The sequence below is a fragment of the Chelonoidis abingdonii genome, chromosome 14 (assembly GCF_003597395.2).
Source record: "Chelonoidis abingdonii isolate Lonesome George chromosome 14, CheloAbing_2.0, whole genome shotgun sequence".
Taxonomy (NCBI): domain Eukaryota; kingdom Metazoa; phylum Chordata; order Testudines; family Testudinidae; genus Chelonoidis; species Chelonoidis abingdonii.
In genome coordinates, this window is record NC_133782.1 from 40,871,439 (window position 1) to 40,898,570 (window position 27,132).

Below are 27,132 nucleotides of genomic sequence, written 5' to 3' on the forward strand. Positions count from 1 at the left end.
GAGTCAGGAATCCTGGCTTCTATCTCTGAGTTGGGGAAAGGAATGGGCTGTAGTTGGTTAAAAGAGGGAGAAAGGGCTTCTGGCTCCTATTCCCACCACACAGAAGGACCTAGGTATTCCAGTATAGCGTCTATCAGCCAGGTGGTGGTGAATTGCAGGTAAGGTGGGGGTTGGGAAATGGTGTGTAGAAAAGTGGAGCAGCCCCCATTTATACACCTCCAGCATCCCCAAAAAATTGGGAATCCTTGTACAATGTTGGCTGTGTGACTTTGGCGCCCCCTCGTGCCCACAGGGTCAATGGGTTAATAGAAGTTGCTCAGAATCAAACAGTTAAGCTCCATCTCACTGCCCTGGGCTGAGAGAAGTTGTGAGGGACGAGTGGGTTGGATGGGACGAGGTTGAGCCAGGAGATTCCATAGAGGAGGCAGATCCCCACCCTGCGCTGTCTCCATCCATCTCCTCCCCTCTCCCCACTGCAGGGCAATCCAGTGACAGACACACTGATGGGCCCAAGGGGACCTCTGCCCTTTGTTCTTCCAGACCCTTATCCTTCTAGCCGCCTGCCTGACCCAGCTTAGTGAAGGCGCTAGCAACCAGCACATTGACTTCCATAGGTCCAGCGCCCACAATGACCGGGGCTACTGCAAACGCATGATGCAGTGCCGGGGCCTGACCCGCTCCGCCTGAAAAGCCAGCAACATCTTCATCCACGCCCCCTTCAGTCAAGTCCAAAACATCTGCGGCCACAGAGGGAAAAACGTCTATGGCAAAGTCTATGCCTCTATCGCACGCTTTGACCACACCGAGTGCCAGCTGACATCCTCATTCCTAGAGCGCTGTAGAAACAGAACCACAGTCCTGAACAGCAAGATACATCTGACCTGTCTCTAGTCACTGTCCCGAACTCCATCAGAGTCCTGTAGAGCCCAGGCGCTGGCCATGGACCCCGTGCACCTCCTAGGCAGCCCTCTGTCACTGGGGGCTCTCCTGCCCCATTCCTGCCTCCTGGGCAACGCCCGCCATGAGTCTCTACAGAGACATTCAGCATCTCCCCTTATCCCACAGGCCAGCAACTTCGGGCCTACCGGGGGGGTTCTCATGCTGGGTGCCCAGTTCTCATCCGCACGAGTGAAAATCCGAGTGACCAGCCCCCTGGCTGGCATTGAGACCATCAGCCTGAGCCCAGCGCCTGCCTTGCTGGGTGCCCATTACACAATACAGCTGCCCCCTCCCATTCTGCATCCATTCGGTATTGGGGGGCAGGATGTGGGGAGAAGATTGTCCCAGGCAGGACCCTGGAAGCTGCCCCTGAGTTTTGTTTCCTTGCTGCTTCTTACAATAAAACACTTTCCTGCCAGTGCAGAACCAGTCGATGTGTCTGGGGGGCTAGGGGCAAAGTCTCTGTGCATCTAGAGATCTCAAACCCTCAGGCTATTTTGGGAACATGGCTAAGTTATTTAAAGGGATGAGTGAAGGGGCAGATATGCCCCATTGCTGTGCAGTGCCCATGATCAGGATCCTAGCTTGCTCAGGGGTTTGGGGACTGGAACCTGTGGACTCTCCTCTTTAGGGGGCTCTGGCTCCAATCCAGATACGGGTGGGGGAATGAGACAGGGAATGCAATACAGGGCCGTTCCCCACAAGGGGGCCCCAGGCCCCGTGGGTTGCAGGCCCCAGCGTTGGGCTGCTCAGTGGCCGCTTGGGAATGGGGCACAGTAAATGGTTATTTCCGGAGCATCAGATACAGTCTGAGTCCAGCTCAGAAGGTCTGGCTGGCTGCGAGTGTGTGTCAGAGAGGAGGATCTGGAAGCAAAGAGGTTTCATCTGAGCTTTGCTAGTGAATGGCTCATCTAGTTGCAGCCATAGTCTGGATGGGGCTTGAAGGGTCCCTGGGACTCATGACCACCTCCGAGGCTCTGTCCCCAAGGGATTTCCAGCATGGAGACAGAGCTGGCATCTCCTACCTCTGTCTCCTTCACCCACTGCCCTGCATCTCCCCTGAACAGCAGGGCATGCAGAGCAGCCATAGAAGCACAGAAATATGGGGCTGGAGGAACCTTGAGAGGCCATCAAGCCTAGACCAAATAACCCTAGATCAGCCTTGACAAGGGGTTGTCCATTGATGTGACCCCCCCTTGGAAGCCTGGTCCAGAGCTTCAACACTCGAAGCTGTTAGGGGGCTTATTCCTTCACCCTCCCACTTCCCTGGTCCTTCTCGCATGAACAGAGCAACAAGACCCCAAGTCCGAAGGTTCAAACAATTCGATGTTTATCGGGGTGAACTTCCAGCAGCGTAAATCCAAGTTCCTTTTTCCTTATCTTCTAATCCCAATTTACTTCCTGTTTGCCCCTAATTTATATAGTAATAGTCTCAGTTATACCTTAACCAATCATTCCACTGAAATTTACCTAACCAATCCTAACATATTGTAACAGGATTAGCTAACCAATTATATCCCAGCACCTCAATTCGTTTACACCCAGCAAAATTAGTTATACAGCAGACAGAAAGGATCACAGAACGAGACAGAGACCAGGCAAATAAACAATAGCAAAGTGGGAACTATAATGAGAAACAATACAGAAGTGAGGATTTCACAACTACACTGTAAAGTCATAAGGGTTTCCCAACTGTGTCTATTGATAAGTGAGTTCTTACCAAACACAAAACTATCAAACTAGATTTCCTTTTACATCTTCTAGGCTCTTCCTTTTCTCTGGAGGTGACAGATCCGGTCACCTTCCTGACAGTCTCAGGTTGCCTTGTTTCAACGTGGCTAGGCTGGAATGTGAGGATGTGACCCTTCACTTCCCAGCTAATGGCTGCCCCTGCAGTTTAGCTAAGAACAAGGTCTCAGACTGACAGTGAGAGAAGGCCCTGACACAGGCAGACAGTGATTTCAATTCTTTCTTTTATACCTCTGTAACTACCTAAATGATAAACATATACCTACCGTCTTAAAGTATAGGCCTTTGCAGACAGGCCTGACTATCTATATCCTAACATGAGCGTTTGAAACTTTTCCCTAATATCCAATCTACATCTCCCTGGCTGCAGACTCAGCCCATTACTTCTTGTCCTGTCCTCAGTGGACATGGAGAATAATGGATCTCTGCCCTCTTTAGAACAGTCCTTAACGGATTTGAAAGCTGTTATTGGGTCCCCCTCAGACTTCTTTTCTCAAGACTAAACCTGCCCAGTTTTTAACCCTCCCTCATCGGTCAGGTTTTCTAACCCTTTGATCATTGTGTTGCTTTCCGCTGGACTCTCTCCAGTTTGTCCACCTTGTTTCTAAAGTTTGGCACCCAGAACTGGGCACAGGACCCCAAGTAGCCCCTCACCAATGCCGAGTAGAGCAGGACAATTTCTTCCCGTGTCTTGCATATGACCCTCCTAGTAATCCACCCCAGGCTGACACTAGCCTTTTCTGCCACTGCATCACGTTAACCTGGCATCATTCCCTCCTCTGCCCCTCTCCCCACACCCCAATGACACTCCACGTCAGAGCAGGGCTCTGCGGTTAACAGCGGGGACCTTGCAGCCACTGGCACATCCCACCGGCCTGTGGAGTCACCACCCGTTAGCCCATTTCCCCATCCCAGGTTTTGAAACTTCCTCTGTGTGTGCAGGGTTTTGCCCCCAGTCCTGGGGAAAGCAGCCTGCCCCAGACCACAAGCAGGGATCCAGCAACGGCCCAACCACTAACCGACACCCAGAGAGTCAGTGGGGCTGGGCAGTGGCAATCCAAGCTAACAGGCTTGTGGGCAGCCCTGTTGAGCCAGATCTGGGCCTGGGATGGGGTGTCAAATACCAAAGCCTGTGAGCACTGTGAGACACTGCAGGGTGAATGGGACAGGAGCCGGCTCAGAGGGGCCTGGCAGGACTCCCATAGCTGGTGCCAGTGGAAAGGGATCCCTCGTGGGCCCGCGTTCCCCTGAGCTCAGCCGGCCTGGCGCACCCTGTCCTGGATCCCCTGGGCCCAGCCGGCCCCAGATCCCTCTGGGCCCAGCCGGCCCGGCACAGCCTGCCCCAGATCCCCCTGCACCCAGCCATGGCCACAACAATCCCCCTGGAGCCTCCACAGTGCAGCGTGGCAGTGCTGGTGAGCTCAGCCTTCTCTGCACATTCCTTGTTATCCGTTTGGGGCATGAGAGTTAGGTGTGTTTTCTGCCTGTCGTGAGAGCCAAACTCTCTGTCTTGCTCCAGTCTCAGTTTTGTCCCCCCAAAGGGCTAGTGTGTGGCCTGCCCTGTGTCTGTGTGTGGTGGGGGAGGGCGAACAAGACCGTGGGGTGATGGTCATGGCCTGGGTTTGAGCCCCAGCTCTGCACAAAGTCGGACAATCCAAGCACCTTAAGCCAGGCTGTTTTGTTCAGGGGTGGGGAACCCCTTCCTCCAATGAGCCTAAGTCTGGGTCAGTCTCCCCTGTTCCTGGCTCACACCAAATTTCCTGGCAGGCCAAGTAACCATGTGGATTTTAGAGCACTTACGAGAGTTGAGCTTTAAACGGGGAGCTGATCTTAACTTTCACTGTAGCAGGGCTGGCAGCTGCCGTGCCAGTAAAGAGGGCAATGAGCAGGTGACCCCAAAGGGACTTTGTCTTATAACCTCCCAAACACACACTAGACCCCACTGCCCATCCAGAGCTTGGACAGAACCCAGCAGTCCTGGCGCCCAGCCCCCCTCTAACCACTAGACCCCACTCCCCTTCCAGGGCCAGGATAGAACCCAGAAATCCTGACTCCCAACCCCCATCAGTGGTGGACAGGATACAGCTCCAGGAGAGACGACTCCAAGCCCCAAGGCCAGACTGGTGCTGGCAGCCAGTCTCTGCCCCTTCCATGTCTCATCCAGCCCTCACCCTTCCCCCAGGCCCTGGGGTTCAGGTGGCGCTGGGAGTGGGGGGTGGGAAGGCCCCAGCTCCCACTGGCTCTGCTGGGCATTTCCAGCAGCCAGGCCTGCCTCTCCCCTGGCTGGGTCGCTGCCCCTTGCGATGCCCAGGGCTAGGATTGCCAGGTGTTCTGTTTTCAAGTGGAACACCTGGTTGAAAAGGGACCCTGGCACACTGGGCCTTTAAAAGTTCGGTTGGTGGCACAGCAGGGGCCCAGGCCTAAGGAAGGTGCCAGGCTCCCTGCATGCCCTGGCTCCACACAGCTCCAGGAAGCAGCTGCCAAATCCCTACAGCCCCTAGGGGCAGAGAGGTTCCACGTGCTGACCCCATACCAAGTGCCGGTTCTGCAGCTCCCATTGGCCAGGAACTGTGACCAATGGGAGCTGTGGGGGCAGTGCCTGCAGTCTCGAGGGCAGCGCACACCCCCAGGTGGAGCCCTCACCCCCTCCTGCACCCCAAGACCCTGTCCTAGCCCAGAGCACCTACCCTCACTCTGTACCCCTCATTTCTGGCCCCACCCCAGAGCCTGCACCCCCAGACGGAGCCATAACCCCCTCTGCATCCCAACCCCCTACTCTAGCCTGGAGCCCTCTCCCGCACCCTGAACCCTTCATTTCTGGCCCCACCCAAAGCCTGGACCCACAGCCAGAGCCCTCATGCTCCCCTGCACCCCAACCCCCTACCCCAGCCTGGTGAAAGTGAATGAGGGTGGAGGAGTGTGACTGATGGATGGAGGGGGGATGGCGGGAGTGGAGGGTGGGGCCTTGAAGAAGGGGGGTAGGGCCTTAGGGAAGGGCCGGGGGAGGGTGTTTGGTTTTGTGTGATTAGAAAGTTGACAACCTTACCCAGGGACCTGGGCAGGGAACCCACGGAGGGACTGGCTGGGGCTGGGGGTTGGGTTATGGGTTATCCAGGGCATGCAATAAGGGGCAAAACCTGTAACAGGGCACCAGGACTGTGTGGTTAGAGAGGCTAAGAGCCAGGAACCCTGGGTTCTAACTTGGTTCAGGGAGCAGAGTGGGGGATAGTGGGTTAGAACAGGGGGGTTGGGAGTCAGGACTCCTGGTTTCTTCTTGCAGTTTGGGGATAGCGTTGGGCTGAGGATAACAGGGGCAGATATACCAGGCACTGGGGCTGTGGGGTTCACAGTGTCTCAGGACTCTGCCCTGTGCCTGCTTCCCCCCTAACTCCCTGCCCCACCCACGACTCTGGGGCCCTTGGTGGGAGGAGCTGCCCCATCCCAACCCCAGCTGCCTGGCCAGGCTCTATATAATGACACCCGAAGGGGAAGGATATTCAGAGACTTTCAGCTCTGCTGGCAGCTGGATCCATCTCTGACAGAAGCCCCAGGAGTTGGGTGAGCTGAGAACAGACACAGCCAGGAGGAAATGCAGAGGGAGGGGCACTGAGGATTGACCCCAGGAGGGCTGGGAGCAGAATCCGGCCCTGGCCCCACTTCACTCAGGGGGTGACTCTGGATTGACCCCCAGGCAGCTGAGATCACAATCTTGGCAAGAGGGTAAAAGGAATGGCAGGTGAGATCTGGGATCAGCACTCCTGGGTTCTCTCCTGGCTCTGTAGGGGCAGTGGGGTCTAGTGGGTTAGAGCAGGGGGGCTGGGAGCCAGGACTCCTGGGTTCTCTCCTGGGTCTGAGAGGGCAATAGGGTCTGGTGGTTAGAGCAGGGGGGCTGGGAGCCAGGACTCCTGGGTTCTCTCCCCACGCTGGGAGAAGGGCATGGTTTAGGGTCGCAGAAGGGGGAGAGCTGGGAGTGTGGATGAAGGATGCATTGTGGACAAACGGGTAAAGCAGAGACTTAGTGGCAGGCTGGGGCTGTGGTCAGAGCTCCCCACCGGGGTTTAGGGGACCTGGGTTTCATTCTCTGTGTCTTAGGATGGGATTTTCAAACCCCTAGAGGGGTCTGGAGGCTGAATCCAAGCCACCAAATGGGAGCTGAAAGCTGAGCATTAACCACTCTGTGCCTCGGTTTCCCCATCTGTAACATGAGAAGAACAACCCTTTCTCAATCTGCTTTGCCCATTTAGACCGTAAGAGTTTCTCTCTGGATATGTGCAGGACCTGGCACAATGGGGCCCTGATCTTGGTCGGGGTCTGTGCAGCACCTGGCACAATGGGATACTGATCTCGGTCTGGTTAATGAGGCTTTAGTGGTAGAATGTCCTGTCAGGGGAAGAGGTTCGGGCCCAGGAGGTTCCATGGAGGAGGCAGATTCCAACCCTGCGCTGTCTCCATCCATCTCCCACCTCGCCCCACTGCAGGTCGATCCAGTGACAGACACAGCCATGGCCCTGAGAGGACCTCACCCTTTGCTCTTCCTGACCCTCATCCTGCTGGCCGCCGGCCTGGCCCAGATCAGTGAAGGTGCCAGCTACCGTCAGTTTGTGACCCAACACTTTGACAACCCCAAGACCAAAGCTGCCAATAACCGGCTCTACTGCAACCTCCTGATGCAGCGCCGTGGCCTGACCCGCATCTTCTGCAAACGCCGCAACACCTTCATCCATGACCCCGCTGGCCAGCTCCAGGCCATCTGTGCCCGTGGAGGGACACACGTGAACCTCAACCTCTATGACAGCCTGGAGTCCTTCAATGTTACCACATGCCGGGTGCTGCCCCTCTCCCTCCCGGGGAACTGTAGATACAGGGCTGCAATCGGCAACACCAAGATCCGCGTGGCCTGTGTCAAGGGGCTGCCTGTGCATTTAGAGCCAACGTACCTGCCATGAAGCCCCCATTTTGATCCTGAGCAGCCCTTTGTTGCTGGGGGCTCCCTGTCCCCCTACCTGCCTCTCCTGGGCAACGCCCGCCATGAGACTTCACAGAGACTTTCAGCATCTCCCCTTATCCCATAGGCCAGCAGCTTGGGGCCTGTGGGGGGATTTTCCATGCTGGATGCCCAGTTCCCATCCACACGAGTGAAAATCCGGTTGCCCAGCCCCCATCAGCCTGAGCCCAGCGCCTGCCTCTCTGGGCAGGATTCAAACACAAGTGGCCTGGACTTGGGCTGGGGCTGCCCCGAACCCACCAGAAGCGGGAGAGGTTGAGCGGCTCTGAAACCTCAGACCCATTTCATTGGAGGGCCCAGTTTTAGCCTCCTAAATCTGACCAAAATTCCCACAAAGCCCTTGGATTTGTCTAAACCTGCATGATTGGATCTGGCCCCGTCACTGAAGGGTGTGGAAACCAGCTGAGCCTTGCATGGCCAGACGCCACAGGGCTAAGATGGGAGGAGAGCTGCTGGTCCGGGTTGAAATGAGGGGCTCTGAGGGCACGGTGGGAGAGGTTAACGCCCATTCCTGTCGTCCCCCGCCACCATCCCCCAGAGCTCCCCAGGCAGTGAGATTTGCTAGGCCGGAACTAGGGAAGAACCAGGAGGCGCTCAGGGTCTTGTCCCTGGCTCTGACGTCTCTTGTGTGAGTGTAAGGTGAGGCTGTGACCTGAGCTGAAGGGGAAAGCAGAAGGGGGGTGGGGTTGCAGGGGGGTGGGGTGACACTGTTGGAGAGTTCAATTAGCTGGCTGCCACCTTTAATACAATGCTGCCAACACAGAATGGCCAGGTGCATGTTTGTGGGGCACTTGGAGTGGAGTGAACAGCTGCCCCAATGGCCTTCAGATTGTCTTGGGGTTATTTAGGAGGTTCAACCTCTGATCTGGCCACAGGCCAAGGGACTGGCTGGCAGGGAATGGGATGCAGGGTCTTTCCCCTCTAGGGGGCGTTGGCTCAATCCAGCCCCAGATCAGGGGGCACCGGCTGGCTGAGGGGGGCTGGGAATGGCGCACAGAGCCTTTCCCCTCTAGGGAGGGCTGGCTCCAATCTGGCCCCAGGGGAGGTGGGGAGCAGTAACTGGCTCAGGGGGGTAGGGAATGGTGCACAGGCCTTTCCCCTTCAGGGGACACCAGCTACAATCCAGCCCCACAGCGGGGGATTGGCTTGAAATCACCCTTTGAAGGTTGGGGAGCTGCTTCTCCCCAGCTCAGCCAATGTTTCCCTCTCCCAGGGGGGAGGCTGGCTACAGAGGGAGACCCTGGAAGTGTGATCTGCAATGTCACATGCTCTGTATCTGAAAAGCACGGTGCCCCGCAGTTGCCAAGGGCAGGGGCATGGCTGTGATGGTGCCAGTTCTGGGTGGGGAGCAAAATGGACTAGACAAATTCACTGAAGGGCGACACAGAACTCCAAGGAGAGTTGAATTTCCAACCCCTGGGCTTTAACCCCTGAGCTACAGAGCCAGGGCTCCTCGGTCATTCACCCTTCTCCTGCTGGGCACTGCCCCACTGTGTGCACTTGACTCTGGGCCATGAGCAGAGGAAACCCTTGGAGATTTCACAGATTTCATTGAAGATACGAAGTTGCTGAGACACCAGACTTTGTTCCCACCCCCTCCCTCCACCTTGGAGTCCCTCACCCACTCCCCTAGTCCTTCTCCTATGGTTCTCTACCACTTTCCCCACATTTCAACACCTTCCTGCTCCTGTGAGTCCCCTTCTGCACCCACTGCCCCCCCATCACCTCCCATGCCGGATATCATCACACTCTACAGCAGTTCTGCATCGCAGACACACATAAGCCTGGTACCCCCAGCCCAACGAGCCAGGCAGAGGAGACCGCCCTCCCCCCGCCCCGCAATAGCCAAGTCACAGTGAAGTGGGAGACAAAGGATGGGGACTCATACGAGGTACCGGGGGGAACCGTGCCCGCCCCTGGGAGCTGGCATGTGCCACGGAGGGACATGTCGCCCAGTTAGTGTGGACGGGGATGGCAAGTGGACTTGGTCAGTAGCATCAGCAGTGAATGTGAGCGGGCAATGCCCCCTACTGAGCCCAGTGCCCCGCTCCCTGCAGGACAGCGCCCCCTAGTGCATTGGGGCCAGCACTGACTCTCAGGGGACAGTGCCCCCTACTGAGGCCCCGCCCCACTGCCTGCAGCACAGTGCCCCCTACTGAGCCCCCATCCCGCTTCCTGAAGCACAGCACCCCCTATTGCCATGATGGGCATTGGGGCCAGCACTGACTGCCAGAGGAGAGTGCCCCCTAATGATACCCCCTCTCTGCTCCCTTCAGCACAGCACCCCCTAGTGCCCGCTGGGGCATTGTGGCCAGCACTGACTGCCAAGGGAGAGCGCCCCCAAATGATCCCCCCTCCCCACTCTCTGCAGCACAGTCCCTTAAAACTGCACTGGGGTCAGCACTGACTGGCAGGGGAGAGTGCCCCCTGCTGAGCTCCCTGCCCCAATCCCTACAGCACAGAGCCCCTGAATGCCATGCTAGGGTATTGGGATCAGCACTGACTGCCAGGGAGAGTGCTCCCTACTGATCAGTGCCCCCAGACACAGCATGTATCCCTACCAGTGCACATGCGGTGCCAGGACACTCGAGACCACCAGCCTGGACCTTTTCTCGGAAGCTGTCCCACCATCCTGGTACTGCCCTGATCCCTTCCTTGGGGCCCCATACCCATCTCTGACAGGCCCCTGAGCAGCATTAACTACACAACACCTCGCTGTGCCAATACAGCCTCATGGCACTAGAGTGAACCCCTGCCTTTCTCTCTGGCACCGACTCCCCCCTTCACCACTCCTCTGCCCACGGCTGGCTCAAGGACTCAGTGAAATGTGTAGCCCTGTTATAAGCAACCAGACAAAGCCCCAGATGGGCACAGCTCTGCCATGTGGCCAGCAAGGGCTCAGCTGCTGGAGACCTGTTGTCCCCCTCCATTGTCTAGGCACACCGGTTCTGTTCTGCCAGGCCGGCCCCACCCCAGATCCCTTCACCTCCCCCGTGGAACCCATGCCCTCACACCGACCAGCCCCGCCAGACCCGGTGTCTTAGGAGGGTCTTGGAGACCTGCTATGCCCCCACCACTGATTGCCCCACTGGCGGCTGAACTCTGTTTCTTGGAGACATGCAAAGCCTTTTTTCCAGGATTCTCCGCAGAAGTCAGGTCCCAGCTCCAGGAAGTTTGGAATTAATGATCTCCGCGTTCTCAGGACACTGATTTCCCCATGGGGCCTCACTTGGCCTGGGGCCGAGCCATGTTGCCAGAGGGCCTCGCAAATAGCAATGTTTCCAAATATTTCTTCCCTGCAAGCTTTTCCCAGAGGCTCAGAGCGGGCTGACAATCTCTCCTCTGCTGGGTCGGTTTTTATGACAGGTCAGGTGCAGGCTGGGTCGGTGTCGGGATAGGACTCCCAAATATTGGATGATATGATGCAAGTGACTCAGTAGGGGGCAATCTCCCCACACAATCGGCGCTGACTGCATTGCCCCAGCGAGGTGCTAGGGGTGATGTGCTGTGCTTCATCTCTGATAGCAGCCATTCAAGCTGAGTGTCTCCTAGCCATGAGATTTGGCCTGTGAGAAAACTGAGGAACGGCAACTCAGGATATTTCCAAAGCTTCTGCAGGGATTTGGAGCCCCAATTCCCATGAAAATGAATGAGATCTGGGTTCTCAAATCCCCTACGCAAAGCTCAGCCTAAATCTCATACACCAAAAGATAAACCCCGGTGTCCTGGCTAGCTCCCATCTCAGGGCAGTATATTACCCTTCCCCAAATTTCTGCCATGTTGCCAAGAGGATCCCTTCACCTCCAGCCCTGACAGCTGGAGGGACAGCTGTTCCTCATTTTCCAGGCTCCACCCCAGAGGTGGCTGCAGTAGGATTCTAGCATAACAGAAAGAAGAATTTGACCTCATTAGCAGCGTTGTTTATTCAGCTTCCCCCTGGACTGGTGCCTCCATGTTTCCCAGGGTCACCGATTGTGCTACGCTGGCCAGTAGGATATTTCTCTGAGTGCAGCAGGGCTCAGTATATAACACCCACCCAGAAAGTACAGAGCCTCAGACACTTTGCAGGCGCCTGGATCGATACTCCGAGGGAAACCGAGGCACCAGGACTGGGGTGAGTTGCAGATCAGGGCCTGAGATGACCGGTGTATTTAGGCAAGAAGGCTGAGGGACCAGGGTATTGTAGATGACCTGTAGGGAATGCACCAAATAATAACACACAGCAGATATAAAGAGTGAAATGGATCCAAAAGGCCTATCTTTTCACTGTGTGGAGAAGAAATAGCTGCATGAGTTGAAGTTAAAAACTGGTGGGGGCAGATTCCCAGCTAGGGTCAATGGGTTTAGCTCCATTTTACGCCTGAGGAAGCTAGGGGTGAAAGAGAGCAGCCACCCCACATCCAGGGCTCTGACTCTCTGCTTTGCCCTTCAATCTGACTAGATCTCACTCCATTCCCTGAGCTAGGGAGAGAAGCCAGGAGTCCTGGCTCCCAGCCCGCCCTGCTCTCACCCATTAGATCTCCACCTCTGCCTGTGCTTCCCCCCACAGATAGCCATGGCCCTGAAGGGACCCCGCCCAGCGTTGCTGCTGCTGCTGCTGGTTTTGCTGCCCGCCTGTCTGGCTCTGGGCCGGAGGGAGACGCGCCACGAGAAATTCCACCGGCAGCATGTGGACTTCCCAAAGACCAGCGCCCCGGACGCCCGGCGCTACTGCAACCTCCTGATGCAGCGGAGGAACCTGACAACTGATACCTGCAAACCCACCAACACCTTCATCCATGCGGGGCCTGCCGAGGTGGATGACATCTGCCACTCAGGGGGCACCCTCAGAACCGAGAATTACTACGACAGCAAGGTGCCCTTTGAGCTCACCATCTGCCGGCTGGCCAGGGGCGCTCAGAGACCCCCTTGCAACTACCGCGGGAGAACCAGCACCCAGCGGATCCGGGTGGCATGCATGGGAGGGCTGCCCGTGCACTATAAAACACAGCTCTAGGGGAAAGGACGCGAGCAGGGTGAGGGGCAGCGAGGTTGGTTATTTCATCTGAGCTTACAGAAATTAGGAGCCAGTGGGGCCTGGTCCTTCACTGGCATGATTGGGAGTTCAGCAGCCTAAATCCCTTAGATCCCTACCCCACCCCCTGCCCTCTGCTGCCCCACTGCCCACTATACAGCATAGCCACCCCTTCCCCACACCCACCCTCTGCTGCCCCTAGTGTCCATTGTACAGCACTGCTGCCCCTTCCCCACCCCCGCCCTCTGCTGCCCCACTGCCCACTATACAGCATAGCCACCCTTTCCCCACCCCCACCCTCTGCTGCCCCACTGCCCACTATACAGTATAGCCGCCCCTTCCCCATCCCCACTCTCTGCTGCCCCTAGTGCCCATTATACAGTACAGCTGCCTCTTCTCAACCTCACGCTCTACTGCCCCAGTGCCCATTATAGCACAGAGTTGCCCCTTTCCCATCCTTTACATGCTGCTGGTACAGTGGCTCAAGGACTGGCCTGGCACTCAGGATACCTGAGTCCTATTTTTTATTCTTCCTCTGACCCACTTCTGTGACCCTGCACAAATCACTTGAAGTTTCTGTGCCTTGGCTTCCCCATACGTTGTCCATCAAGTCTCTTTAGCATGGAAGCTCCTTGTGGCATGGATTGGCTCTCATCTTGTGTCTGTACAGTAGCTAGAACACAAACACGCCTCCGTTTCAGTTGAGGTCTCTAAGTGGCACTATCAGTCAGATCGTATCCGTTGTTTGGGGGTGAGTGCATCTTTTTGTTCTGTGTTTGTTCAGCACCTGGGCCATGGTCAGTGGCTGGGTCTCCTAGGCACTAACCCGGTACAGTCAATAAATAATCAGAGAGATGTATCCAGCTGAGTCCTGGAATTTCTTTTCCTGAGTCGCAGTCTCTTGCTGCTTTCTCCAATAAAGCGCTTTGCTAGAAAGGGCTGTGGTCTGTTTGTGGGGGTCTGTGTGTGTCCTGGGGGAAATCAGGAAGTGTAACAAGAGCACTCAGTGTGAAATGCCTTGGGGAAATCTTGCAGTGAGATTTCAACCCACAGCCTTTAGTTTAGCAATCTAATCTCCAAGCTACAGGGCCAGCTGTTTGCTAGCATCTCCTGGCATGTGGGGAAATATTGTCTGTGCCAAGAGCAGCGGGATCCATCTGGTCTACTCAGAAATAAGCAGAGGGACGCATTGACTCAGGGAGCTGGGCTCTCTCCTACAGTCCTGGACGTGCTCCCACACCCTGCCGCACCCAGATCCTTCCACCTGGGATAAAGAACTGGACCATGAGCCAGAAGGTTGAGCCAGTGGAGAACTCGGTTGGTATGGGCTGGTGTTGCTATTGAGGGGGAAGGGCTGAGGAGTGGGGATTCGAAGAGACTTTGCAGCAGCTGGGAATGTGGATTTCGGTTCCACTCTCTTCCGGGCTGGGGATCCAGAGGCCAAATTTGGGTGTTTCCCTACAAACCACTGCCGGCGCTTCCATTTAGGTGACCTAGGCGGTCGCCTAGGGCACCAGGATTGGATGGGGGGTGGCAATTCTGCTGCGGGGGGTGGGGGGGTCCTTCCGCGCTCCTGGTCTTTGGCGGCAATTCTGCAGCGGGTCCTTCACTCACTCTGGGACCTGCCGCCGAAGTGCCCTGAAGACCGGGAGTGCGGAAGGACCCCCCCACCACAGAATTGCTGCCAAATACTGGGATCGCAGAAGGCCCCCTGCCTAGGGCACCAAAAACCCTGGTGCCACTCCTGCTACAGACCCATGAATCCCCAGGGGAAGTTCTGAGATGGTGATGCAGGGGCAAAGGGGGTGTATTTAATCACTGGAACACTTCACCAAGGGACGTGGTGGATTCTCTATCACTGACAATTATTAAATCAAGCCTGGATGTTTCTATATAAGATCTGCTCTGTGAATTATTTGGGGAAGGTCTCTGGTCTATGTTCTACAAGAGGTCAGACTATGTGGCTGTGTAGGCACACCCATCCCCCTGTGGGGTGTATCGTGGGTGCAGTGACACCGTGGTAACAGTCTACCAGACTATCCTGGGCCTCACAACAGTGCAGCCCAGTGGCCAGAGACAATAGAGTGGCCCTCGAGTGCAGGGCAGTGTGGCCTAGTGGCTGGGGTCAATACAGTGGCCCTCGAGTGCAGGGCAGACTGGCCTAGTGGCCTAGTCGCTGGAGTCAATACAGTGGTCCTTGTGTGCAGAGTTGTATGGCCTAGTGGCCAGATCTGGGGGACCTTCCATCAAAGTGGGTGTGGCAGGTGGGGTAGGGATACTCGGGCCCACCTGACTCCACCTGGTCATGACCCAGGGCCCTAATAGTGTAGTCCACCACTGGCTCAATGGGGAATCCAACTGCAAGATGCTGACTTTCCATGGGTAGGAGATACTACTCACTCCACTTCCCTGGGCTACTTCCTGCTGTGCTTCCTGTAGCTGTAGTCCAAATGGCGTCAGGGTCTCAGGGATCCTCAGCGCATGTTACTCCCTGGGATTCCGACACCCATCAATCATCTGTAGGCAATAGGTCTCTGGTTTAGATCTCAGGATCTCCATCTCCCGCACGTAAGGGCTGTAATGGCCCCTGGGCTGAAGCCTCTACCAAGCATCCTTCTTCCTTGATGATCTGCCCAGGCTGAGCTGGGCTGCTCTCCTTTATACTAGCACAGAAGTTGGAGCATGCCCAGCATGGTCAGAAGCATGGGACTTTGTCCACCCAAAGTGTGGGATTAACCCTCTCCTGCCTAGTGTGGGGCATGCACACCCCATCACACACTAGATGATCACAATTCTGGCATGGAAATCTATGACTCTATTAAACCTGCTAATGTATTAGCAGCAGTACATCATCTCCAATTTCGCGGCTATATGGCTTTTGTCTCTGTAGCAGGAAATTTTCAGAACTTCTTTCAAGTGAAAGTTATAACTCTGTCTTATATTCATTTCACCACCTGAGCTACTGTGTTATTTCTACCAGGGGTTTATAGGAGTTGAAACTCAGTTTCCAATGTATTCGAATACTTCCTTTTCCATTTAAAAGTATTTCAGCTTTTTTTTTAAAGACATTTAAAACTTAAATGATACTTGGACAGTCTGTAAATGTATGGAGTTTTCTCAACAATCTTTGGAGAAGTTGAGCCTGGCTTTCTGAATTTGTTAAGGAAGTGGCTTGAGAGCTGCCAGATAACTTAATTAATTTCCTGTTTAATATCAATATTTTTATACTCAAATAATTCCTCCCTGCATAGCAAAGCCTGAACTGGCTCCAATTGCACCTGGCGCTGCCAGGCTGGATGGAACGAACCCAGGTGTCTTGGGTTTATCAGAGGAGCCGGGAGTCTAATGTGACCACAACCCTATCCACATATGGACCTTGTAGAGGTTACAACTGGTTCCAGCTCATGGGTCAGGGCAGGGAGACCAAGCGAGGAAGAATGGGATTGTTTGACACCCAGCTGGTTCCTCCTGCTGCTCCCGTCTGCCTTGGGATCCATGGTGCCACGTAGCCAGAGGTACTGCCCCTCCAAACTCACTTGGCTGGGGCCGTATAACAGAACCTGGAGTGGCTGCAGGCTCAGGAAAATCTCAGTTCCACAGGTGAATGGGTCCATTTCTCAGGCTTGGGCAAAGGCTCCAGGAGCTGGGAAGGTCGGAGAGTCTGTGACAAGGTCAGAACCACAGGGGGATGGGGCATGGGTCACTTCAGGGTTTAAATTAGTGTAAATGGGGGATTCTCTGGAACCTGAAGTCTTTAAACCATGATTTGAGGACATCAGTAACTCAATCAGAGGTTTGGGATCTATCACAGGGGTGTGTGGGTGAGGTTTTGTGGCCTGCAATGTGCAGAAGGTCCCACTAGGTGATCATGATGGTCCCTTCTGGCCATAAAGTCTATGAGAGGTGGGGGAGAAGATAGAGGAGAGGGCAGAGGTCTTCCCCGCCCTGAAGCAGGTGGTACTGGCCACAGGTTGGGAGGAGATACCGAGCTAGCTGGACCCTCAAGCTGGTCTAATGTGGAAATCCCTCTTCTCTTATCCTCCGCTGGCCACTAACCAAACAGAATCCACATGGCAAAAAGAGAGATCTGCCTTAATCCACGGAGAAGGGCAATATCACACACCCAGGTTGCTGAGAGGGGTGTTTTTAGATTAGATAGATAGAGAGACAGATAGAGAGAGAGAGATAGATAGATAGATAGATAGATATGGGGAAAGAAGGAACCTAGTAAATTCAGCCCAGCACTGTACCCTTAACTCTGCCCTCTTTGAGTGACGGTTGTGGGGGGGCAGAGCTGGTGTGCTCCACTTAATTCTTTAATTAGTGGTTTCAGGAGCATTTGACATTCTGGCAGAAGTGGAGACAATTCCAGGTAACTTTAATGCTCTGCCAATGAAGTTTTGGAGTCTGGCATGAAGCAACTGCCTGCCTGGCAGCCTTAGCCTGCAATCTGCAAGGAGCTCCCCGGAGGATTGAGGGCCTGAAGGGGATGAGTGGGTGCAGGTCCCACGGTGCAAAGAGGTCCCCTCCCCCTTATCCATCCCTCCATTTCCTCCCCACTGCAGGGTGAGCCAGTAGCAGAGGTATCATGGCCCAGAGGGGACCCCACCCAACACTGCTGCTAGTCTTGCTGGCCATAGGGCTGGCTCTGGGCAGGGGGGAGACGCGTTATGAGAAGTTCCTGAGGCAGCACACTGATTACCCAAGGACTGCCGCCCAGGACGCCAGGACCTAATGCGACCAGATAATGCAGCGCTGGGGCATGACCTTGCCAGTCTACAAGTTCACCAACACCTTCGTCCATGCCAGCGCCACCAGCATCTGCGGCTCTGGGGGTACCCCAGTGAGTGGGAACCTGCAAAACAGCAAAGCATCCTTCACCCTCACCACCTGCCGGCTGCAGGGGGGATCACAGACACCGCCCTGCAACTACAATGCAGACACCAGCACCTAACGCATCCACATTGCCTGTGTGTGGGGGGCTCCTTGTGCACTATGACAAATCAATATAGCCTGAGCCCATTGCACAGCACGTGCAGAAAGGAGCAAGCAGTGGATGTGGTCTCAGTGGAAGAAGCCAAGTGGAAGTGGGGCCTTGGGGTGGAGCAGGAGGGTGGGGCCATGGTCCAGGCACTGGGGTCCCTTTTGAGTGTGAGCCCGGTGCCACAGACACCTTGGCACCATTGTAAACCCGATATTGTGAGCTGGGAGGGGTTGCAAGCACCTCCCTTAGCTCCTGTCGCCCGCCCCCCCCTTATAACCATGGCCAGACTTTCTGCTAAGCCCCCCATTACACCTCCTGCTGTCTCAGGGAGCCACTGGGAAATGGAGAACGGGAGCTGGGCTCCCCCAGTAGCAAAATCCTCCGGGGTCAATGTTGCAGCTGGAGGTTCCGGGGAGGGGGGCTGGGGAAGGAGAAACCACCAGGAGGGAGCCCCGAGAACCTGCTGCAGTTGGCTGAGTGGGCTAAGGCAGTAATTTAACATACTCATCTCTCTGGGGTGGGGGGGCGTCTAATCCCACCCCTACGGACTGGAGACAGAATGTCTCAAGGAGCAAAGTGGCTCTTTCCCCATGGAACAGAGGCTGGGGGCAGGTGTAGATCCCAAGGTTGGAAGGGACCATTGTGATCTACCATACTGACCCCCTCTATAGCCCAGGCCAGAGACCTGCCCCACCATAATCCCTACAGCAGAGCTTTGAGAAAAACATCCCCTCTTGATTTAAAAATTAGCAGCGATGAAGAATCCACCATGGCCCTGGGTAAATCGTTCCATTGATTAATTACCATTCCCGCTAAAAATGTAGCCCTGAGTTCTACGCTGAATTTATCTAGCTTCAACTTCCAGCCATTGACAGCAATCGACACATACAGACTGGTAGAAGTCAAAAAAATGCCACTTGTGACCTTGTTGGCGTTTGAATTAAAGCGATTTACTCTGAACATTTCCACATTTGATTCTGCCAATTTGTGTTTTAATGGTGATAAATTTGAGCTTTTGAGTCGCAGTGACTCCTGGCCTTAAACACTTATTGTCTGACCTCCCCCCTGCCCCCAAACTGATTGTCTGATCCCACCTAATTTCCTGCAACTGGGGAAATGGAAATCAATAAAAATAAAATCCATAATTTAACGTAACTGTGACCTTTTAAATAAATATAGAACATTTGCTTAGAAAGAAACATTGAGGTTATCTGTCAACATTACAGACAAATAAAAATTGTGTTTTCTCGTGGCTAACTAAAGCCCACATTGGTAGCTCGTGCCCGGTATCATGCTGTTTTGCTTCAAGCTCCTGTGCGCTTCCACCTCTGTGCTCTTCCAAGCCCAGATGGGGCCTGAGAAGCCAGACTCATTGGGGAACAGAATTGCCCACACTGGGAGTTAGTCTGGCAGAGATTCCCAGCTCTGCAGGCTTTAAATCCAGGATTGCCCATGAGAGCACCCTGCCTGACCTCCCGTACAGCACAGGCTGTTAAACGTCAGCCAGGTACCCCTGCATTGAAGCTAAAGACTTTACTGAGAGCAAAACATTACAGTCCTTGGGAGACTGAAGTGTTGTGAACCAGGCAGAGACCAAGGGAACCCCTCACAGCAGGGAACTGATTAACTGAGACATGCCCAGATGTCATCCCCCCAGGGGGGAGATTCCTTCCCTAACCCAAAGCTGGCCATCTGTCGGACCCTGTGCATGTAGCCAAGACCACCCCATCCAATGTCTCTTCTCCAGCTGTGGCCAATCCCTGATGCTTCAGAAGATGCCCCCCACCCCCAACACACACACACAAATTCCCAGAATACACCAAGCTTTCCTCACTCTTGCAAGCTGAAGCCCTGAAACCTGAGACTGGATGATAGTCGTGATCCTACAGCAGCGGTGTGAGTGTTATGTTGCAGGCAATGCAGAGGTGATGTCCTCCCCACAGCCCATGACAGAAGGGGCTGAAAAGAGAGACTGAGGTTCTCAAATTTAAAAGCCAGAAGGGACCTCACAACCACCCAGCCTGACCCCTGGCAAACTCCTCCCAGCAGCTGGATCTGTTCAAAAGATATCATCCCATGTGGTAAATACTCCCCCAGCTGATGTGTCCCCGGGGATGCTATCCCAGCATTGAACTCCCCTCACTGCTAGGCAACGGTCTCTCTGTCAAGGCTGACTGTAGCTGGGCTAACATTAGCCATACTATGAACTTTCTCTGTCTGGGGAAGGCTGGATGACCCATCCTCAGGAGCTGGGTTTTAAGTGCACAGGATGCCCCTGCACCTATCAGGTGCTCAGTCAACAGCCTAGCCCTCTCTGCCCCCATAAACTCCCTGGACCCGTTGCTTTCATGTTCCCGTCAAAGGCCCCTCTGAGCCAGCCAGATCTTCCCTGCTCCATGCAATTCACCCAGTCCTGCTGCCCATAAACCCTGAGCCTCTGGTCCAGGGCCAGGCAGCATAGATCAAGCTGGAACCAGTCCCGCCTGGAGCTGCCAATCTGCGCAGAGAGAACGCAGGTGTTCAGGGCAGGTCACAAGACCTTGGAGACCTTGCAGCCCGTTCTGGCTCCTGGGCCAGGACAATAAGACCAGTCAGTGAAGGCGGGGGATTGTTTAGCACCCCTCCTGCCCCTCCTGATTGCTCCTCGCTGCCATGTAGACACAGGTGCTATCCGGTCAGCTGCCCTCCCCCCCTCCCCCCCACTCTGCCCTGCCCTGCTGGGGACCATATAACGGAGTCTGGAGCAGCAGGAGATTCAGGGGACTCTCCACTCTGTTGGTGGCTGGGTCCTTCTCTCCAGCTGGGGGCAAAGGCACCGGGAGAGCAGAGTTGGTGAGAAGGTCAGAGCGACAGGGAGATGGGGATGGAGCCATGTGGGGTGGACTGGGGAAGGGCCAAAGATGGGCACGGGGTGTGTGAGGGGTGATGGGAACTGGAGCAGCTCTGGTACCATGAATGGTGGAAGCAGGTTCCCAGCTCACATGGTCTCCATCTGCTCTCGCCTTGATTGACAGCAAGTTCTAAACTAGGAAATGGAGACATGTGTCTCCCAGTTTTATTACACAGGGAGAGGAAAATCCAGCAGACGAGGCACTATTAAAGAACCCCAGAGGGCAGGAACATAGGCAACCGAAGACAGTGCCCTATCCAGCTAGAACACCCGGTGAGGGCAGAGAGAAACAGGTGCAATATTTGTACATTAAAGGGAGGGGTCTGGGGGGAAGCACTGGACCGAGTGGTGCAGGAGGTGAGACCGGATATTCTCGGGGTAATAGAACCACGGTGGAATAGTTGGAATGCTGGTATGTAAGGGGATGTGAGGTCAGGAGAAAGGGAAATCAAGGTCAAAAGGGTAGGTACCGTTATACACCGGTGATGTGGTAGACCAATAAGAAGCAATAGCAACACAGAATCTGCTTGGGTCAAAATCACTCTGGGGAAGGACAGTAACAGAGGTTTTACTGGGGGGATGTTGGGGGCTGGTATAGACTCCAGGCTGGATTTGGATAAGGAGTGATAGGTCTGTAATATTAATAGAGAGAGAAATACTACAGAGAACAGTGTCATTCTGGGAGGCTTGAACTTGCGGGGTATAGATGGCAGAACATCTGCTACTGATAATGGCTATTGATTCATATTCCTGGACAGGATCAATGACTGATTTCTTCATCAACTAGCCATCGAACCAAGCAGAGGAGATGCTGGGTTAGACTTGGTTCTGGTAAGTAGCGAGGGTATCAGAGAAGAACTGGAAATAACCGTGTGTCAAGTGAGCACAAGTTGGTTCCGTTTAAATTAAGTGGAGAGATAATCATAAAAGATGGGCAAACTATGGGCTTCTATTGAAAAGGGGCAGACTTTGCTAGATGCAGGGAGCTAGTTAGCGAAGTCAGCTGGACTGAAGAGCTCAGGGACTTAATTGTGGAGGAGAGTTGGAATCTCAAAGGTGCGAAAAGTATCTGTAATTTGCAACCCAAAAAAGGGGAACAAACTTGTAGGGAAAAGCTCCAGCTCTAACTGGATGACTAGCCAGCTCAAGACGGATATTGGGAGTAAGAAGAGAGTCAGCAAGGAATGGAAGAAGGGATTGATTGGTAAAGAAAACTCCTCTTGGAGGTCAGAAAGTGCAGGGATAGAGAGAATTGCCAAAAGACTGGATGAGTTACACTTGCAATGAAAACAGCTAGTAGCCGGTTCTTGAGCCACATCCATAAAAAAAGAATGAGAAGAGAAGATGTGGGACTGCTTTGCAGGGAGGGTGGATGAAGATGAGGATGTCAAGGTTAGGAACAATCCAGGGATGGCCCCAAACCAAAGGAATACTTTGCCTCAGTTTTCAGTGATGATGATGATGAGGACGCAGCCAGGATGGCTGATGGGAATGAGTGTATGAGTGTATATCCTGTGGAAGGAAAACTAATAGCATTTAATACACTCAGGTTTGGGGAAGTGGGTAATCTCCATCCCAGAACACTGGCGCATAAGATTGCAAGTCCAGTAGCAAGGGTTTTTAATAAATCTACCAAATCTGGGGTGATGCTGTATGACTGGAGATCAGTAAATGTGCCACCCATATTTAAGAAAGGGAGAAAAGTGATCCAGGCAGCTCCCGGCCCATTAGTCTGACCTCAGGAGTATGGAAGGCTTTAGAATAAGTTTTGAAAGAAACAATCATTAAAGACACGGCACTCAAAGGAAAAGGAGATGTAACACAACATAGGTTTACCAAGTGTAGCTCGGTGAGACTAACCTGATGTTTTTCTTTGAGAAGAAAACTGATTCACTGGACCAGGGAAAAGTGGCAGATCCAATCTGTCTGGACGTCAGTAAAGCATTTGACATGGTGTCATCTGAGAAATTATTAACTAAACTAGCAAAGTTGGGGCTTAGTACAAAACTGTAGGGTGGGTAAGGAACAGGCTGCAGGGGAGATGACAAGGGCTGTGCTGAAAGGGGAATGATTGGGTTGGAGGAGCTCCTCAAGGATTGGCCTTGGGATCAGTCTTAGTTAATATTTTCATTGGCACAAAAAGCAGGGATGTGCTACTGAAATTGGCTGAGGACACAAAGTCAGTGAAGAGGAGGCTGGAATATCCTACGGGAAGACCTGGATGACCTGGAGGAATGCAGTGACAGATAGGGGACGAAGTTCAATGGTACAGAGTGCACGGTCATGCACATAGGGACTAATAAGAATTTCTGCCATAAGCTGGGGGCTAATCAGTTGGAAATGAGAGAGGAGGAGAAAGACCCGGGTGCAGGGGTTGATCACAACAGGACTATGAGCCACCAGTGTGATGCAGCTGCGAGCAAGGCAAACACAATCCCAGGACGTATCCGGTGAGGCATTTCCAGGAGAGGTAGGGTAGTATTAATGCCATTGTACACGGCACTGGTGAGACCTTGTCTGGAATCTTGCAAGCAATTCTGGTCACCCTTGTTCAAGAGACAGAGGGGTAGCCTTGTTAGTCTGGATCTGTAAAAGGAGCAGAGAATCCTGTGGCACCTTAAAGACTAACAGATGTTTTGGAGCATGAGCTTTCGTGAGTGATTGCATCCGACGAAGTGGGTAATCACCCACAAAAGCTCATGCTCCAAAACGTCTGTTAGTCTATAAGGTGCCACAGGATTCTCTGCTGCTTGTTCAAGAGAGATGACTTCAGACTGGAGCAGGCACAGGGCTGCTAGGATGCTCAGGGGAGCAGAAGGTCGATCTTCTGAGAGGAAACTAGAGTACATCGGGGGGTGCGGGGGCTGGGGGGATACCAGGCAGGCAGAGGAGCTATTGCAGCTAAAGGACAATGCTGGCACAAGAGCAAATGGGTAGAAACTGGCCATGATGCACCATTGGGCTGGAAATGAGGGGTTCTAAGCAGCAGAGGAGGGATTTTAGGGAACAGCCGGGGGGGGGGGGGGCGAATGACCTAACCAGCTTGGAGATGGCTCTTGGTACCCTTACGATGAGGATTGATACAGTGGGTGGCCTGTGACAGAGACCCTGGCTATCCCTTCCAGTCCCACCTTCCTACGTCCCCCTCCCTCCCCACTGCAGGTAGATGCCAGGCCAGGTGCAGCAATGGCTCCAAAGAGACCCCACCCCGTGCTGCTATTGGCTTTGGTGTTGCTGGCTGGCTGGCTGGCCCAGCTCGGCCAAGGAGCCAGCTACCCGCAGTTCCTGAGGCAGCACGTCGACAACCCCAAGACCAGGGCTCGGAATGACCGGAGCTATTGCAACATGATGATGCAGCGCCGGGGCATGGCCCGCCCCTGCAAACACACCAACTCCTTTGTCCACGCTCCCGCCAGCCAGCTCCAAGGCGTCTGCGGCCGGGCAGGTAGGCCTGTTGGCCGCAACCTGCACGACAGCAACAACCGCTACCGCATCACCATCTGCCAGCTGGCTGGGAGGTCGACCCGCCCGCCCTGCAACTACCGTGGCAGCAGCAGAACCCGGCGGATCCGCGTGGCGTGTGTCAGGGGCCTGCCCGTACACTACGACAGGAACCTCTAGAGCTGGGCGGCCAGGCCTGGGGTGGGAGCCAGGGCATCCTGCTGCTTTCGCTCTCCACGGACACTTCCATGGCTGGGGCTCTCCGGCTCCATCCCTGACCCCTCCTGAATCCACCCTCAGTTCAAGGCACCCAGCATGAGATCCAGGAACTGGGGGGACTCAAGCCAGGCATCCGAGTCCATGGAGAGGACCCTGACATCAGAGTGACTGACCAAGGCGAGCACTCAGCTAACGCAGCTTCCACTGAGTCTGCAGTGCGGAAAAAAACAGCCTCTTGGATGTCTAGTGCCCCACAATTTATTGTAATCCCCATTGATCCTTCTGCAGCTGCTTAGAGTAGTCACCCCGCCTGTCATAAACAGAGAGTTAAGGGTTAATGTTTCCTTTACCTGTAAGGGGTTAACAAACAGTGAACCTGGAACACCTGACCAGAGGACCAATCAGGAGACAAGATACTTTCAAATCTCAGTGGAGGGAAGTCTTTGTTTGTGTGTTCTTTTCTTTGTCTGTTGTCATCTCTGGGATCTGAGACTGACCGGACGTACTACAGGCTCTCTAATTTTCTATTCAAGTAGTAAGTGCAAGTAGAAAGGTGGTTTAGTCTTTTTAATTGTTTTTCTTTATTTGCAAATGTGTATCTGGCTGGTAGAGTTTTAATGTGTATTTGGCTGGAAGTATTTTAAATTGTATTTCTGCTGGAGGAGGCTTCTCTTTAGTTTCTATAAGCTGAAAGACCCTGTAATATTCCATCTTGAATTTACAGTGATTATCTTTACTCTTTCTTTCTTTTATTAAAAGTTTTTCTGTTTTAAAGACCTGATTAATTTTTCCCCTGGTTAAGGCTCAAAGGAAATTGAGTCCGTACTCACCAGGAAATTGGTGGGAGTGAAGGGGGGTGGAGGTGGAATTCCTCTATGTTTTAAGATTCAAGGAGTTGAATCACAGTGATCTTCCAGGGTAACCCAGGGAGGGGAAGCTTGGGAGAGGCAACAGTAAAGGAAAGGGTTTACTTTCCTTGTGTCGAGATCCAGGGGATCTGGGTCTTGGGGTCCCCAGGGAAGGTTTTGGGGAGACTAGAGTTTATCAGGCACTCCAAGTCCTGACTGGTGGCAGCTATCAGATCTAAGCTGGTAATTAAGCTTAGGGGGATTCATGCTGGTGCCCATCTTTGGACACTAAGGTTCGAGAAGGGAATCGGTACTCATGACACACCCCACTCTCTGCTGCCCCTCAGTGCCCACTGATACAGTATAGCCGCCCCTTCCCCACCCCCACCGCTCTGCTGCCTAGTGCCCATTATACAGTATTAGGCCAGCCCCTTGCCCCACCCCCACTCTTGCTGCCTCAGTGCCGCTTATTACAGTTAGCGCCCCTTCTCCACCCCCACCCTCTCCTGCCCTAGTCGCCCATTATACAGTATACCCGCCCCTTCCCCACCCCCACCCTCTGCTGCCCCCTAGTGCCCATTATACAGTATAGCCGCCCCTTCCCCGCCTCCATCCAATGCTGTCCCCTAGTGCCCATTATACAGTATAGCCGCCCCTTCCTCACCACCACCCTCTGCTGCCCCCTAGTATCCATTATACTGTATATCTGCCCCTCCCTGCCCCTCACCCTCTGCTGCCCCTAGTGCCCATTATATGGGGTAGCTGCTCCGTCCCATCCCTTACCCATGTGGTGGTGGGATTGATGTTGGGAGAAGTGTGTCTCAGGCTAAGCCCTGGGTGCTGTTACTGGGCTGGATTCTCTTGCTGTTTCTTGCAATAAATCACTTCTTGCCCATGCAACCCAGCTGGGTGTGTTTGGGGAGATGGTGGGCAGAAGAATTAGCTGGCTCTCTCCTCACCGTTAAAAATCACAAGGTTCTAGTGAGCTTCCAGACCTGAATGGCATGTTAGGCCAGTGGGTTAGCTGCTGAGCTAGCCAATCGCATCCTCCGAGTGCTCCGTCAAGGACCAGTTCACTGCTAATCCTATGGAACAGGAGCTACTTCCCAGCCTGCCTTGCTGCCAGCATCATTTCTCCTGGGCTGACTGGGGCAACCCCTTGGTTTTCCAAATATTTTGGGAAGCCTAGAGCTGAGATTCAGACTCCTTCAGCCCCATCCCCACACAGTCCGGGAGACACTCAGTATCCTCAGTTCTTTGTCTCTGTCCTCTGCTATGCCCCAAATCCCCCCACCATCTCAGTGTCTGCCAGCTCCCCTATCCTGCTTTCCCCTTTAGCCCAGCCCCCCTGCAAGCACCAGCCAGCCCCTTCCAATCCTTGCAGCCTCCTAAGCCCCCTATAATAGCCTGACTCAGGGGAGCTGGGGCCTTGAAAGCTGGAGATGGGAGCCCAATGGAAAGCCCTGCAGTGGGACTGGGAACCCATGTGCTCCCCAGGACCCAATGCCATAATAGCAGGAGTGGGTAAAATGTACTTTGTAGAAGGCAGGTTGGGTGGACAAAGAAAAAAAATTAGACTGTGGGGATTTGCAGGGAAATCTTGAATTTCAGCAAGGAAACTCCCTCCCTTGTCAGCCCCTCAGGGCTCCCACCACCCTCTAGTCACCTCCCCATCTCCCAGGGGAGTTGGGAACACACTTGGGGGCTCAGGAGGCCAGTTGGATGGTGCCAAAGAAAGAGGGGATCGAGGGAAGGCAGAAGAGGGTGATGGGAGGTGGTGAGGGTACAGGAGAGAAGAAGGAGGTGTTGTGGGTTGGGGGGAATGTGGAAAGGTTTCCTGGTGCAGCAAAGACTGCAGGAGATGGGTTTGGAGGTGCAAGAGGCAGCCCTGGCTGGGATAGCGTTGAGGGTGGGTCAGTCTGGGCCCTTTCACCACAGCTCGGGACACGGAGTGATCAAGAGTCACAACATGTGAGGATCAAAAGATTTGCAGATCAAGTTTGTGGGCACCAAAGGTTCTAGGCATCAACTAGGCACAGACAA

General features: G+C 54.1%; 3 protein-coding genes across 4 annotated transcripts; all 3 read left to right on the forward strand.

Moving 5' to 3' along the window:
* Positions 1-7,190: 7,190 nt before the first annotated feature.
* LOC116828011 (ribonuclease-like) lies at positions 7,191-7,634 on the forward strand. Its single transcript, XM_032785984.1, has one exon. It carries the CDS (start codon positions 7,191-7,193, stop codon positions 7,632-7,634), a length of 444 nt encoding a protein of 147 aa, XP_032641875.1.
* A 4,090-nt stretch (positions 7,635-11,724) lies between these two features.
* Positions 11,725-12,893, forward strand: LOC116828012 (ribonuclease-like). Of its 2 annotated transcripts, none has more exons than XM_032785985.2 (2): positions 11,725-11,807; positions 12,243-12,893. In XM_032785985.2, the coding sequence occupies exon 2, from the start codon at positions 12,249-12,251 to the stop codon at positions 12,687-12,689; it is 441 nt and encodes a 146-aa protein (XP_032641876.1). In that variant the 5' UTR covers positions 11,725-11,807; positions 12,243-12,248; the 3' UTR covers positions 12,690-12,893. The 2 variants fall into 2 exon arrangements, with proteins under 2 accessions (XP_032641876.1, XP_032641877.1); XM_032785986.2 differs by having other exon boundaries at positions 11,767-11,807; positions 12,247-12,893.
* A 10,874-nt stretch (positions 12,894-23,767) lies between these two features.
* On the forward strand, positions 23,768-24,202 carry LOC116828014 (ribonuclease-like). The gene has a single exon (XM_032785987.1). It carries the CDS (start codon positions 23,768-23,770, stop codon positions 24,200-24,202), a length of 435 nt encoding a protein of 144 aa, XP_032641878.1.
* The last annotated feature ends 2,930 nt before the right edge of the window (positions 24,203-27,132 follow it).